The sequence below is a fragment of the Ornithodoros turicata genome, unplaced genomic scaffold (genome assembly GCF_037126465.1).
Source record: "Ornithodoros turicata isolate Travis unplaced genomic scaffold, ASM3712646v1 ctg00001139.1, whole genome shotgun sequence".
Taxonomy (NCBI): Eukaryota; Metazoa; Arthropoda; class Arachnida; order Ixodida; family Argasidae; genus Ornithodoros; species Ornithodoros turicata.
The window spans coordinates 158208-173333 of NW_026999476.1; the positions used below are offsets into that span (position 1 = coordinate 158208).

The window sequence follows — 15126 nt, forward strand, 5'->3', positions numbered from 1 at the left end:
CTGTAATCAAGGAGAGTTAGTAAAGGCTGAGAGGTTACGTGAGTGTGCAGCACCGAGATCTCTTCAGGACATGAGCCATGAGCAAAGAGGCTCTAAACTCTGAGTTGATGAGCCGAGTGAGGAAGGTTCCGGAGGCCAGAGGGCAGGAGGTTCATGAAGCCATTGAGGTCCAGAGAGCCACGCCTGGTTCCGCAGAAGCTGGGTGGCTGTAATTCCTCGCGATAACAAATCAGCAGGGTTCTGATGCCCGGGACAATGCCTCCAAAGGTCTGGAGATACATAACGCTGGATCTCTATGACACGATTGCTGATAAATGGGGGGAGATTTGTTGGCGTTGTCCGAATCCACGATAGAGCAATCATGGAATCGGTCCAGGCGTGACATTGAGAGCGGGGAATGTTAAAAACTGCTGACGCAGTCTGGATTAGTCTTGAGGATAGTAAGGCGGCGAGAAGTTCTAGTCTCGGAAGAGTCTGTCGCTTTAAAGGTGCCACTCTAGATTTGGCAACGACGAACGAGGTGCGTGTTGTATCCGGGTTACGGAGGTAGACGACTGCTCCGTAAGCCAAGGGGCTTGCATCGCAAAATGTATGAAGGTCAAAACTTTCGAAGTTCGTAGAGACATCAGGATCCAAAAGTCGGGGTACCGAGAAGTTTTGAAGCTTCGGTATTTCTGAACACCACCCTTGCCATGCGGTTGAGTGTTCCGGTTGAAGTTGTGTATCCCATGAAGCCTTTTCCTCCCATAGGCGCTGGAAAAGAATCTTGGCAGATATAGTGAATGGCACCAAGAATCCAAATGGGTCAAATATGCGAGATACGGCGCGCAACACCTGTCGCTTTGTGCATGGGCTAGACTTCAGGAACTCGGATACGGAAGACAGAGCACAGCATAGGTCATCGGTCGTGGTGCACCAAGTAACTCCTAAGACGTTAACAGAAAGTGTCGTAGCACGGCTTAAACCTTGCTCTTCGAACTGTTTCTGAAGTGCAGGTTCGTTGGTGAGCCACTTGCGAACTGGTAGACCTGCCTTATCGAAAATTTGAATAGTTTCTTTGAACAACTGCAGAGCTTGAGGGTAATCGTCTGCGCCAGTAACAAGATCGTCGACATAGAAGTTATCTTTCAGCTTGCCGGTTGCCCAAGGGAACTCCAAGGCTAGAGACTGTAGGTGATGTTGAATTGTGGCGGCCAGAAGAAAAGTGCTGCATGTGGCGCCGAACGGCACTCTTGTCATGCGCCATACTTCAAGGGGAGGGAGATCTCCGTCTACTGTAGGTGCCACCTTATACCAGAAGAAGCGAAGGTAATCCCGGTCTTGTTTGTCGAGGAAGATCTGGAGGAAAGCCTTCTCTATGTCCGCAACGATGGCGACCCTTTTAGAGCGGAAGCTGAGCAGAAGCCGCAACATGTCCGGATTGAGGTTTGGTCCTGAGGCGAGGAGATCGTTCAAGGATTGTGATCCTGGTCCCTTTGAGCTAATGTCAAAGACAATCCTCACTTTTGTAGTCTCCCGATCTTCGCGTATTACGGCATGGTGGGGCATGTAATATGCTTGAGAGACGAGGGACGAAGGGTTTACCCGTTCTGCATGGTCTAGGTTAATGTATTGTCGAATAGTTCTGTCATATGTCTCGAGAAGGGCTTTACTTTGACGGAGTTTCCTGGTTAGGACGTTAAGTCGTTTCAGAGCCAGCGACTGGTTATCAGACAGAGTCTTCTTGCTCCCCTTCCATGGAAGACGAACAGTGTATCGTTGTTCGGATAACCGGGTTGTCGCGGCGAATTGCTGAAGAACAGGGTCCTCTTGAGGTCTGGCGGGGCAAGATATCTCCTCAATCCCAAGATGTTCAACATCCCAAAACCGTCGCAACTCCTGACTTATGTTAACGTCTGTCGCCTGTACATGTAATGCATGAGCCACTTGGGCATGAGGTTCGTGGTTCGACGGAGCAGGGCCTTGTAGGACCCAGCCGAAGATAGTTTCCACGGCGACTAGACCTCTGCGAAGCTTGCGAACCTTTCCTGTTACGACGCTCCAGTAGTAGTCGCATCCTATAAGGATTGAAATTCCTGGTATTTCGAGGCGATGAACAGTGTCGTCTGCCAATGTCATGTTTGATTGAGAGAGTTCCTTAATGAGATTTCCATCGGGAATTGGGAGACTTCCCATGCACAAGTCCTCAATCTCGAGTGCTTCGAGCTCTAAAGACTGCGCGCTTAAAGGTGATGTCAAGGCAACCTTGACACGACGTGATACGTTTTCGTTGTTGGCGCGACGTCCTAAAGCAAATATAGTGAGCTCTTCGTAGCCCGACGTAGAACAGTGGAGTTTGGCAGAGACATCCTTTCGGATGAAGGTGCGTTGGCTGCCCCCATCAAGAAGTATACGTATGAGTCTTCTTCGGGATGATGGCCTGGCAGATGCCGTTGCTCGTGCAGTAAAATGACTGAGCTAGGATTGACGGTAGAAACATTGATGGAAGCGCGATCAGTGAGGGCTGCCATATCTTGAGAAGACACTGTCAGCTGGTCAGTCAATGGTATGGCAGAACGTGGAGATATCAGATTCTGTTCTACAGAAGAGACGTTTGTGGCTTCCGGAGTCTTGCAGCATAAAGCGGTTAAGTGTTTACCACAGCAGTTGCTACAGGACAGATTTCTAGAGGTTCGGCAATCCTTTGCAAGGTGCTTGTATTTGCCGCATTTGAAGCAACAGCCGGCTTGTTTCAATTTAGTAATCTTCTGGTCAGGGGTTAGGAATACGGTGCAGGTGGCAACCGAATGCTGTTGTGAACCGCACAGTATACATCTTTGTATTCCTTTGTTCTGATGCGTGCATTCTGTGGTTGCTGTAAGAGCGGCGGCTGAGGCGTTTCTTTGAGAATGTACCGGAGGCAGAGCTAGCGCTGAACTACCAGAATCCTTGCGTCGAACTACCATCCTTTCTCTGTTTTCAATTTCTCGTCGAAGAAAGGCAAGTAGGGATATGAGGGTGGCAGACTCAACCAGAGTAGAACTTTCGTGATGCGATTCCGAGGAAGATGTCGCTTGTGTATTATCTTCATTGGCCCCTATTTGTCGGCGGTAATATTCAAGTTCCAAATCCGGAGGAAGTTTGCGTAGCAAAGCCGTGACAAGTACAATGCTGTAGGAACTTTCCGGTACACGAAGGCTTTTCAAGTTTCGCATCCGTACTGTAACTGTGTCGTATAACATGCGAAGTTTCGCCACGTCGTCGGAAGACCGCACCACTGGAAGCTCAAGAAGATTTTCATTTTCATTTTTTTTTATTTTATTTATTTCATTTTCATTTCCGCAGAAATGTGGGCTAGGTACAAAAGGCATAAAGCCTGACGAGGTACCTGGACCAGGAAACAATAACAATAACAGAAATAACATGAATAACATGCATAACATGCAGTCGGTGATTATATAATTACTAGGATTGTATTCAACATAAAATTTCTGGTTATTTTAACTACAAGTCAAGACAAAACATACCAAGTACACATGACAACGTGCGACGGGTTAATCTTATGTCATGATAGACTGATATTGATGTCAGATTCTAAATATGATCGGAGTACACGCTTGAACTGGGTCTGTGTACAATGGAGGTCCAAAAAACTTGAAAACTTATTCATAAAAAGTGCTATTACGTACGGCAAAGCCTGTTTACCGTGGTTTGTTCGAATCATCGGTACAATGCACTTCCTGCTTTCTCTTATATTATACGGCGAGATTCTCGTAGAAAAGTCTGTTTTTCCATCTTTTAACAACCTGTGAATATGAATTCCTAGTTTCAGAATGAACATGTGAGGTACAGTTAAAACACGCGCATTCGCAAAAAGTTCTGTGGAACTAGTCAAAAAGTCGGCATTGGCAATGAGTCGCACCGCCCTCCTTTGCAGTACATGCAATTTATGTAGATTCTCACGCGTCGTGTTACCCCAGATCAATAAGCAGTAATAAAGCTTTGAGTATATGAGTGTGTAATAAATGTCCCTAATCAACCATCTTGGTAACAACATTCTAATGCGGCACAGAGCCCCAATTGATCTTGAAAGTTGTTGGGCCAAGTGGGTGACATGAGTGTTCCAGGACAAGTTTTCCTGGAACCAAACTCCTAAAAGCTTAGTCTCACTAACTTGCATAAGTTGCATAGAGTTGACGCGTAGCGAGAAAGTTTGGTCAAGTGTTTTGTTAATAGGCCTAAAGATCATGAATTTGGTCTTATTCGTATTCATTCTGAGCCGATTTACTGACAACCACATGGAGAGGTCCTCCAGATAGATATTTACAGTTGTGCAAAGTTCTGCCAAGTTACTATTAGCGAAAAATACGCTAGTGTCATCAGCATACAGGACGATATCCGGAGTATTTGGAATATTAACTATATCGTTTATATAGAGCAAAAATAACAGTGGACCAAGAATGGATCCCTGCGGTACACCATATTTGATTATCCGCCTGTTGGATTCGATACCGTCTACTTTGACGTACTGAGCGCGTTGCGACAGATAACTTTTTATTAGGTCATGTGACGTACCACGTATTCCGTACAAATAACATTTTCGAAGCAAGATGTCATGCTGAACAGAATCAAAAGCTTTTTGTAAGTCTAGGAATAACCCTACAGTATACAGCTTATCTTCGATATTTTGCACAATCTTATCTCTGACCAAAATTAATGCGGCTTCAGATGACTTTCCTTTTTGAAATCCGAACTGGGCGTCTGATATGATATGGTGCTTCGAGAGGTACTTTGAGAGCCTATCATTGATAACTCTTTCGATTACCTTTGAAAACAAGGGTAAGACAGAAATGGGGCGGTAATTGTTAAGATCATTTTCATTACCTCCTTTACTTATGATGGTAACTAAAGCAGTTTTTAATCGGTCTGGAAAAACTCCCGTTTCTAAGACACAGTTACAGATATAACAAAGCTTATCACTGATAAGAGGTATTATGTGCTTAATAGGCAACGCCTTGATATTATCGACGCCAGCAGCAGATGAATTATCTAGTGATCGCACTATGCTTTCAACTTCAGAAACTGTGACTGGAGATAAAAAGACAGAACTTGCCGGTGATGGGCTAATAATGCTCAAATTGTTATAACGTACACTGCGTGTGCCAGTATCGTCGGCTGCTCCCACATTAATGAAATGATCATTGATTTTATCAGCTAGAGTTTTTCCAGTGTACGTCACTGCATTAATAGTTACTTCTGTAGGAGGGGGATGCGACGCATCACCAAATGCCAGGTTCCCGACAGTTCTCCACATTTTTTTTGTGTTATTTTTTATATTTTTAAAGTACCGAGTGTAGTACTCTTCTTTAGCTGTCCTCATGTCTGTGCATAATTGGTTGCGAATCTTTTTAAATTCGGTCCATGTGTTGGCATCTCGCGTTTTCAAAAACGTCTGATACAGTTTATTTTTCTCTTTGATGCGGTAATACAGCGAGCTGTTCACCCATGGTTTTCTTATTTTTTTAGGACGGTGGCATGTCGTTCGTGGAGGAAACGCTTCATTATAACATTTGATAATGTTTTCGGAGAATACAGAGTACAATATGTTGGGATCTTTTTCGTTGAAAAAACTGTCCCAGTGAATAGACGAGACATGAGAGTAGAAGTTCTCTAGTGAGGAGTCATTAATAGCTCGAGTATCACTAGTAATTCGCAATGTATGTGTCTGTACCCTGTTCGCTGTTCTCAAAAAACAAAACACAGGGAGGTGGTCGCTAATAGGAACACAAAAAACTCCCGAGCTTGCGGGCACGGTGTTACTGATGCATGGGTCCAGCTAACTTGCTGATGATGGGCGAGTAGGTACAGTTATATTATTATGGTACCCATATGAATCAATAAGATTTACGAAATCTCTTTTCATAGTACAGCATCCATTCATATTGATATTTATGTCTCCAATAAGTAAAACTGGGAGCTTGACGGAATCACCATACAATAATATAGTTTCGACATGATTCAAAAACACATTCTTGTTCCCTGAAGGGGGCCGATAAACAGTCGCAAGTACAATACCACAAGTTTCAATTACTAAAGCTTCTACACTAGTATTCATAACGGTGAGTTCATCACACTGGATAAAAGATAATCTTGTGTACACGGCGATACCTCCACCTTGCCTATCGGTTCTGCCATTCGCCACGCACCGATAATTTGGAAATTTCACAGGCGTATTGTTTCCTCTAAACCAGGTTTCAGTAAAAGCGAGAACGTCAAAATTAAAATTCAGGGACTCTAGAAATAATTCTACCGCATCTTGCTTAGCCGAAAGGCTCTGGGCATTCAAATGCAAGACCGATATACAGGTGTTGGTTTCAGGAATGCACTTAGAAAATTCAAGAGGATTCACATAATTGTTATCAGACCGATTCGCCATAGCGAGAGAAACAGAGCAATAAAATATACAGCGGTAACTATAAAAAAGTGTAGCTACAGCTTCTCCAGGTCGCTTTCCCTGAGCACTTTAACAGCCGGAGCCCCTTCAGATTTACGTACGAAAGTCATGCCATCCTTATGCCAAACGAACCTGACACTACCCTCTTTAAGTTTATTGCGCGCAAGGAAAAACAATTTCCTGTTTTGCCGTGTCATGTTTTCGTCCAAGTATATTTCGTCCTGGCCCTCCTTACTTTCACGCAGTCTCCGCTTGTTTCTGAGCCATTCATTACAGGTTTTCCTGTTCACAAATCTGACTATTATAGGGGGGACCTTTCCAGGTTTGGATGGCAAACGATGGATAGCTTCGATTTCATTTACGTCTGGTTTCACAACTCTGAGTTTATCGGCAACCATACATAGCTTCTCGTAAAGATCTTCTTTATCTGTAACTTTAACACCGTGTATCTCAAGGTTATTTAAGCGAGTATATTGTTCTAAGTTGTTTACTTCTTGTCGCAGTAGATTAGCTTCGTCCGTTCCATTTGCTTCAAGACGTTTTACCTTCGTACTTAATTCCTTCAACACTTTGTCTTGTTCAGTTTGTTTTTTTAGTATTTCGTCATATTTTTCAGACATGACCTCTACAGACAACTTCACTTCTTCTGTCGTCTTAGATAGCTCATCAACTTTCCCAGTAAGAGGCAGTAGTGCAGCGAGCATTTGTTTTATCTCGTCTAATTGTTGACTAACATTTGAGGAAATACTGACTTCCGCTTGCCTTTGCCTTCCTTTACTGACGCAACAGGTTTGACATTTCCAGCTGCCAAAGAAGGCAGGGCGCTTTGCACGATATGTACTCTCTGAAATGCCGGAACAAGTTCCCAGATGATATGAATAGCCACAATCATTACAGGTCAGTGAAACAGAAGTGAATTCAAACTGATGAGTCATGTGTTCTGATATCAGACGATCGGGATTTCCAAACTGCTGATGAAGAATTTGGATGGCCGTAGGATAATTCTCCACAGTGAGATCAAGACCTTTAATTGCGAGGTCTGCCTTCCCTTTGACTAGAGATCTCAAATACTGGAATCTTGCAATAACTGATAAGGTTGGATTCTGATGGACTCCAGAACTGAATTGGTCCCAGAAGGACTGCCAAGATGACAGTTCCCCAGTAAAGGGTTCAATTTGGAGCTTTGGTAATCGTGGCACGTTAGTGGACAATTGTAATGCCGTGTTGCTTTGGATTAGGGGTTGGCGAGCGTTGTTAGTCGTTGGAAGACTCGTGTTCGAGAGATGGCGCTTCGCCCTGAGGGTAGCATCGGCAATAAGCTCGAGATACTGGTCACATCCTTCCGCTTCGGTATCAATTTCGTCATCGTCCACAAGGGCTGCAATCTGGCTATCCATACCTACGAGTATAGCCGCCTTGTCGGTGAGAAGAGAAAGCTTGAGCTCTAGATCTTGGCGAGAGGGGCTTGTCGAATCCAGGAAGTCCTTGATCTCGTCGGTTAGCCTTGTGACCCTGGCGCGTACGGGGGCCCGTTGTCGTTTTAAGCGGTCCATGATCGGAGAACCCTTGTTGCGGAATGAGACCTGCAGCGCGAACCGTGCTTGATTTAGATTTTCATGTACTGAAAGACGACGAGGTTGTTTGGACCTTTCAAGAGTTTGTTGCTTTGTTTTTTTGGAGTGTTGTAACTCGTGAACGACGAAAAAAAAACAAACTGATTTTGGAATTTTGGAACGTCTGGTTCGAGTCCTGTTCTCTAGCTCATCGAATGTCCTGCGTCACTCTGATCGAAACGAAATCCGGTTAGTAGCTATCCATCTGACCATAACATATTGGTGCCGAAACCCGGGAAGTCTGATTCCGGACCATCGAGGAGGATGGATCGCTTGAAAACGAAAAGGACTGTACTGCGAGGGAGGACCACTCGAATCATCAACGAAAGCAAAGCTCTTCTTTCATCTGAGACCGCCAGCGCTGAGGAGCTCACCGTTCTACTAGATCGCCTCACCATTTGCAGTACCGACTTGAAAGACGTCGACACCCAGTTGGAGACGCTCATTCCAATCGAAGATCTTCAACAGGAGTATGACAGCTGCTTTGGATACCAAGAGGAAGTAAGCTCAGTAGTCTCAAAATTGAACTACAGACTTCGACAAGTTGAAGCTCCTGCTTTGCAGACCATGACATCGCAAACTGAGAGGAACACTCAGTCCTTGAGGGAGTCAACGAGATCTGGAATTAAGTTACCAAAGCTCCAGCTCCAAAAGTTCAATGGCGAGCCCACACTGTGGCCAAGCTTCTGGGAGCAATACTTAAGCAGCATACATGAAAACGCTACCCTTTCCAAGATCGAGAAATTCCAGTACCTGAGATCTCTTCTCATTGGACGGGCGTCTGCTGCGATTGAGGGACTCCAGGCCACGGAAGCTTGCTATGATGATGCATTGGAGTTGCTGAAAAAACGTTTTGGTGATAGACAGAAGATAGAACACGAGTATTTCTCCCGTCTGCGTCAACTTTCCCATATTCGCTCTTCGAACGATACTGGTGGACTGAGGAAGATGTATGATCAGACCCAGTCTAGTATGCGAGGATTAAAATCTCTCGGAATAACTGCTGGAAGTTACGCAGCGATGATGAACGACATTCTCCTGAACGCGTTGCCACAGGACATGGTTTTGGACTACCATCGTAGGAAACAGCAACAACCAGCACAACTCGAAAACTCCGAAAGGCAGTTAGAGGATCTCCTCGATTTTCTCCAGAACGAAGTCGAAAGCAGAGAAAAGGCGGGAATATCTAGCCAGGATGGAGGAGTTGTGAAACGAAGAGGGAGTCAGATGAGCCGTCCCAGTGGGCTAGTACTCCAAACGGGTTCTGAGCCGGCCAAGTGCATCTTTTGCGGCTCTTCGGCGCATACGACTGAACGATGCTCTTCTGATATGAATCTGAGTGCCCGAAAAGAGAAGCTCAAATCTCAGCGAAGATGTTTCCGATGCACCTGGGTGGGACATATGACGAACCAGTGTGTGAGACGTGTCAAATGCGATAAATGCAAAGGTAGACACGTAACCTCCATGTGTGACCCGGAGTACAACCCAGCCCAGTCAACTAGCCCTAAAACGCAAACCCGCAGCGCAGTGATCGCCACGTCCTCAGCCACTTCACGTTCCACGGTTTTGCTACAGACTTTCCGGGCTTGGGTGGTCGCCGACAAGAAGTGCGCATACATTCGAGGATTATTTGACAGCGGTAGTCAAAGTACCTTTGTGCGAGAGGATCTTGTTCGCAGCTTGAACTTGCCCGTCCTGAGAGAGGAGGAACTCTCAATAAGCACATTTTCCAGTGATATGGGGAGGAAACCAGAGAGGCGACGAATAGTGGAGCTCCAGATACGAAGCCAGTATGCCGAGGAGGTAATAACTATGGAAGCAATCGAAATGCCAGTTCTGTGTCATGATCTTCCATCAGCTTCAGCAGATGACCGTCACTTGATTCTACTTCAGGAAGCTGGAGAACATGTTGCTGACGTCGTATCGTTCCCAGGCATACCGCAAGTGAAGGGAATTTCGGTCCTTATTGGGTCGGATCAAATGTGGAAATTGCTGAAAGGAGAGATCCAACGTTACGGGCCAAACGATGAAATCGTTGCCATCAACTCCAAACTAGGATGGACGTTTCAGGGTCCGACTACCGAACGTTCGCTGATCGCAAGGCAGGCCTGCAACTATGTATCTGTGCTTCGTGTGAGTACACTTTCTGAGGACCTGCGCTGTGACCAGCTTTTAGAACGATTTTGCAGCCTGGAAGGAGTTGGAATCGTCCACGAAGATGAATCTCCGTCGGCCGAAGGTCATGCCGTTCTCGAAGAGTTCGAGAAAACACTGAAGATGAGGGATGGCAGGTACGAGGTTCAGCTCCCGTGGAAACAGACAGATTCGCCGTTGAACGACAACTTCGAGATAGCTAAAACTAGGCTGAAGAAACTTGTGTTCCGACTGAACAAAGACAGACATTTGATCGAAGAGTACGACAAAGTTATACGTGGATATCTTCTCAGTGGATACCCAGAAGAAGTTGCCGTATCCAACCAAGAACAGAACACTCGGGTTTTCTACATGCCACACGGAGAAGTTTTCCGCGAAGCATCTACAACAACCAAGTTGCGTGTAGTGTTCGACGCGTCGTCGCATGGTCCTGGAAGTACATCTTTAAATGACCACCTGGAAACTGGACCAAAGCTTCAAGCGGACATGCAGGATATTCTAATCAGGTTTAGGATGCATCAGATCGCTATGATAGCGGATATCGAGAAAGCTTTCCTCCAGATCATGGTCCACGAGAGAGATCGTGATGCGCTACGATATCTTTGGTACCGCGACGTGCCCTTTCGTGAGATGACGTCTAACGAGCTCTGCGTTCTCAGGATGAGTCGGGTTTCCTTCGGAACGACCGCGAGTCCTTTCCTCCTGGCTGCAACGCTGCATCACCACTTTCGTCACATCACTGACGATCTAAGGGACACCGCAAGCGACTTGTTATCCTCATTTTACGTGGACGACTTGGTAACAGGAGCTGATAACGTTGAACAAGCCACGAGGATGCATCGTCAGGCTTTGGCAGTCATTGAACAGGCTGGAATGCGCCTCAGGAAATGGGCATCGCATGAACCCCGGTTAAAGTCTGTGTTCAAAAAGGGTGAGACTGACGAGTCGATACATCAGAAGGTACTTGGAATTCCTTGGAATACTGAAACTGACAGCTTGATGCCTAATTTAGAAGCCGTGAAAACGTTTGTGGCAACTTCACCAGTAACCAAAAGGAACATACTCCAAGGCACCGCAAGACTGTTTGACCCTTTGGGATTCCTCAATCCATTTACGTTCAGGGCCCGATCCATGTTTCAAGACCTATGGAAGAAAAAGGTTGGATGGGACGAAGATATCCCATGTGATGCTCAGCAGAAGTGGAGCGAATGGTGTAATGAACTATCTACATTATCAGCACTAGAGATTCCCCGTTGCGTCGTTCCAGCGAATGCATCTGCGTTTCAAATGCATATATTTTGTGATGCCAGTCCTCTTGGTTACGGGGCAGTGGCTTACCTGAGAACCGCAAACACAAAGGGCGAGATTTCAACGCATTTAATACTCTCAAAAACTCGTCTAGCACCTATCAAGCAGCTCTCTCTTCCAAGACTAGAGCTTATGGGAATGCTTATCGGAGCGAGAATGCTCACTTACCTGCAAAGGACACTGTATAAATTACAGTTCGACTATTTTATGTGGACCGACTCCATGATCGCATTGTGGTGGATACGACGCCGGCCAACCGAATGGAAAGTGTTCGTCAGCAATCGAGTGAAAGATATCCAGAAGTTAGGGAGTCTAATACGGCAAGACGACGTGCAGAATTATATGGCCACAACTATGATCAGCTGGAGGTTCATGCCGGAAAGAGCACCGTGGTGGGGCGGGTTTTGGGAGAGACTCGTTCGGACCCTTAAACATGCTCTACGAAGAGTCATCGGAAAGCAGTCGTTGACGATCGAAGAAATGGAAACGGTGCTAGCCGAAGCAGCAGTAAACTCACGGCCCATCACGTACTTGCATTCCTCACCCAACGAGACTACTGCTCTGACGCCAGCGCACCTCCTAGTTGGAAAGCGCTTGATTGCCTTGCCATCTTCGAAACGACAAGACCCAACCAGATCAACTACAGAAGCGCTTTCGCGAAGGTGGGTGCACCAGCAAAAGATAGCTGACCACTTTTGGAAACGTTGGCACAAGGAGTTGCGATCGGCCCATGTATCACGTACCACGCCTTCTCATTCCATGAAGGAAGGCGATCTTGTACTCGTTCATGAAGAACGAACACCGAGGCAAGTTTGGAAAACAGCACGGATTGTGAAGTTTCATCGAGGAAGAGATGGAGAGAACAGGTCATGTTCCGTCAAGCTGCCATCAGGCAGCCATCAGGCAACATCACAAGACGACCTGTACAGCAGCTGTACCCATTCGAGGATCATCTCCAATGTGCTAGTGACGCCCATTCCGGGGGGGAGGATGTTGCGGAATGAGACCTGCAGCGCGAACCGTGCTTGATTTAGATTTTCATGTACTGAAAGACGACGAGGTTGTTTGGACCTTTCAAGAGTTTGTTGCTTTGTTTTTAAAAAAAAACTGATTTTGGAATTTTGGAACGTCTGGTTCGAGTCCTTTTCTCTAGCTCATCGAATGTCCTGCGTCACTCTGATCGAAACGAAATCCGGTTAGTAGCTATCCATCTGACCATAACACCCTTTCGTCCAGAAGAGAAGAGGTGTGTATGCCTCCCGGGTTTTGGCACCAAAATGTAGGAAAGGATTACTCCAATGCAGAACAACTGTTTAATCCAACACGAACGAGCAACTGTACACGAGCTCGAGCTCTGACGATTAACGAAGCTGTCCGCAGGTGGGGTCAGGTGATCCTTATCCTCTTCGCAATTTCTTATAACACCCATCCCAATTGGCATCATTTCGCCCGGTAACTCTGACCAGCTGCTTGGGGAAAGTTATGGAAAGAATGGTCTTGCGTAGAATTGAGTGGTGGCTCGAAAGCCGTGCCTTCTTCCCTCAAGAACAAGCTGGGTTTCGACGGCACCGCAGTTCGATAGACTCTGTCCTCGACTTGGTCACGTCGGTGGAAGAGGCACGACGAGGCAGGAAGATCTCGGCGGCGGTATTTCTTGATGTTAAGAGAGCATACGACACCGTTAGCCATCCATCAATCTTACATGCTCTATACAGCGCTGCGCTCTCACGTACAACGTTGCTTTGGATAGCCGATTTCCTCAGTCAACGAGGTATTTTCGTCCGGACAAGACAAGGTGACACAGAGCAATTCCCCATCTCTCAGGGGGTACCACAAGGAAGCGTCCTAAGTCCGCTCCTCTTTAATGCCGTTATGGCGGGCATTGGAACCTGCATTCAGCGGAAAGTCAACTTGTCCCTGTATGCCGATGACATCTGTGTTTGGACTACAGGCACTTCCCGTCCAGCACTCCGTCAGCGTCCTCAGCGCACGTTAGATGCCATTCGCCTCTACTTACTCAAGGCAGGAATGGAGATATCCGTTAGAGAAAAGCGCAGTTCTAGCCTTCACGCGCAAAGACATACATAGGTATCGCCTGTATATTGGTGGAAGCCCACTGGAGCAGGTGACACATCACAAGTTCCTAGGCGTGACTCTATCATGGAATTTGTCGTCGAAGCGCCACATAGACGTCATTGAACAGAAAGTCCAACGCTGGGTCAACGTGATTCGTCACTTCGCAGGTATGAGATGGGGGCGAGACGAGAAGGATCTCCTCATGCTGCACAATGCCCTGGTTCGTGGCTCAGTGATGTACAGCCTTCCCGTCCTACACGGACTTCCTCAGACACTGATTCAAAGGATTCGAGCCATGCTAGCGCGCAGCCTTCGGGTATGTCTTGGGGTCCCACGAGGCGCTGAAACCCGTCTAGTAGTGGCTGAGGCCAGGGACATCCCCATTGAGGTTCTCCGTACTCGGGAAACTGCACGCCACTATCTGCGTCTACGTGCCCATCATAACCGTCACACTCTGATTCGCAAGCTTCACGCTAGACGGAACGCGACGGTTCATGCTGCTGTGACATCATTCAGACCTCATATCCCCAAATTCATAGTCGACCAGACGGCACCCAAAGTGCCCCCATGGACGTTGCCATCGCCGTCTGTCACTGTCTCCATCCCCGGTCTCAAGAACAACAAAAAGAACTATCCTGATTTTATTCTTAGACAACTTACCCTTGACTTCGTCGAGGCTCAATACCGCAACAGTACCGCTGTATACACGGATGGATCGTCGACCAGGGACACTTCATCTTCAGCCTTTGCCATTCCATCACAGTCTGTTACACGTGGGTGTCGTCTATCTCACCGTACCTCATCGACATCCGCTGAACTTTATGCTATCTTGTTATTTTTGACATATGCGGAAGACTGTGAACCGCGGCACTGGGTAATTTACACAGACTCCAAAGCAGCTCTCCTGTGCATTAAAAACATGGGCATCCGCGGTTCCCTTGCCTCGGTGGTGATAGACATCCTGTGCGCCCTGAAGTCCCTACAAGATCGCTCCCACTACGTTGCCTTTCAGTGGGTTCCAGGGCATTGCGGAATAACTGGGAACCACGAGGCCGACGCTGCCGCTGCCGCTGCACACCAACAACGACCTTGGCAACGAACTTGACAATGGGCATAGGCCCATTATACTCTCGAGAGGAGACAGAAGATCCCTCCTCAGGCATTTGTCCGATTCCTTGTCTACCCTACAGTGGCAACACGACATTCCAGCTATGTCCTCTTTGGGAAATGTAGACCCAACGCTGTTATACCGACTGCCTGCAAAGCTTCCTCGTCCTCTGAAGTCACTCATCCACAGGCTACGTCTGAATGTGGCCTTCACTCCGTCCTATCGATACCAGCTAGGCTGTGAGGCTAGCCCTATGTGCAACGAGTGTGGCGTACTTGCCAACGTTGAGCACATACTCCTCCGCTGCCGGACCTATGTCAACGAGAGGCGTACACTGCAGTCGCAGCTTGCCACCCTTGGCTGCCGTCCCTTCAACTTGTCGACCATCCTCGGCCCTTGGGACACCGCGGCCGACTCCAGGGCGGCCTTACGTC

The 15126-nt window shown here is 47.0% G+C and overlaps 2 protein-coding genes across 2 annotated transcripts; one reads left to right on the forward strand and one right to left on the reverse strand.

Annotated features, from left to right (window-relative positions):
* Positions 1 to 63: 63 nt before the first annotated feature.
* Positions 64 to 7986, reverse strand: LOC135376513 (uncharacterized). Its single transcript, XM_064609028.1, has 2 exons — positions 7358 to 7986; positions 64 to 2371 (listed from the first exon to the last, which is right to left on the reverse strand). Exons 1-2 carry the CDS (start codon positions 7984 to 7986, stop codon positions 64 to 66), a joined length of 2937 nt encoding a protein of 978 aa, XP_064465098.1.
* Positions 7987 to 8310: 324 nt separating this feature from the next.
* On the forward strand, positions 8311 to 12537 carry LOC135376514 (uncharacterized). Its single transcript, XM_064609029.1, has one exon. The coding sequence runs from the start codon at positions 8311 to 8313 to the stop codon at positions 12535 to 12537; it is 4227 nt and encodes a 1408-aa protein (XP_064465099.1).
* Positions 12538 to 15126: the final 2589 nt, after the last annotated feature.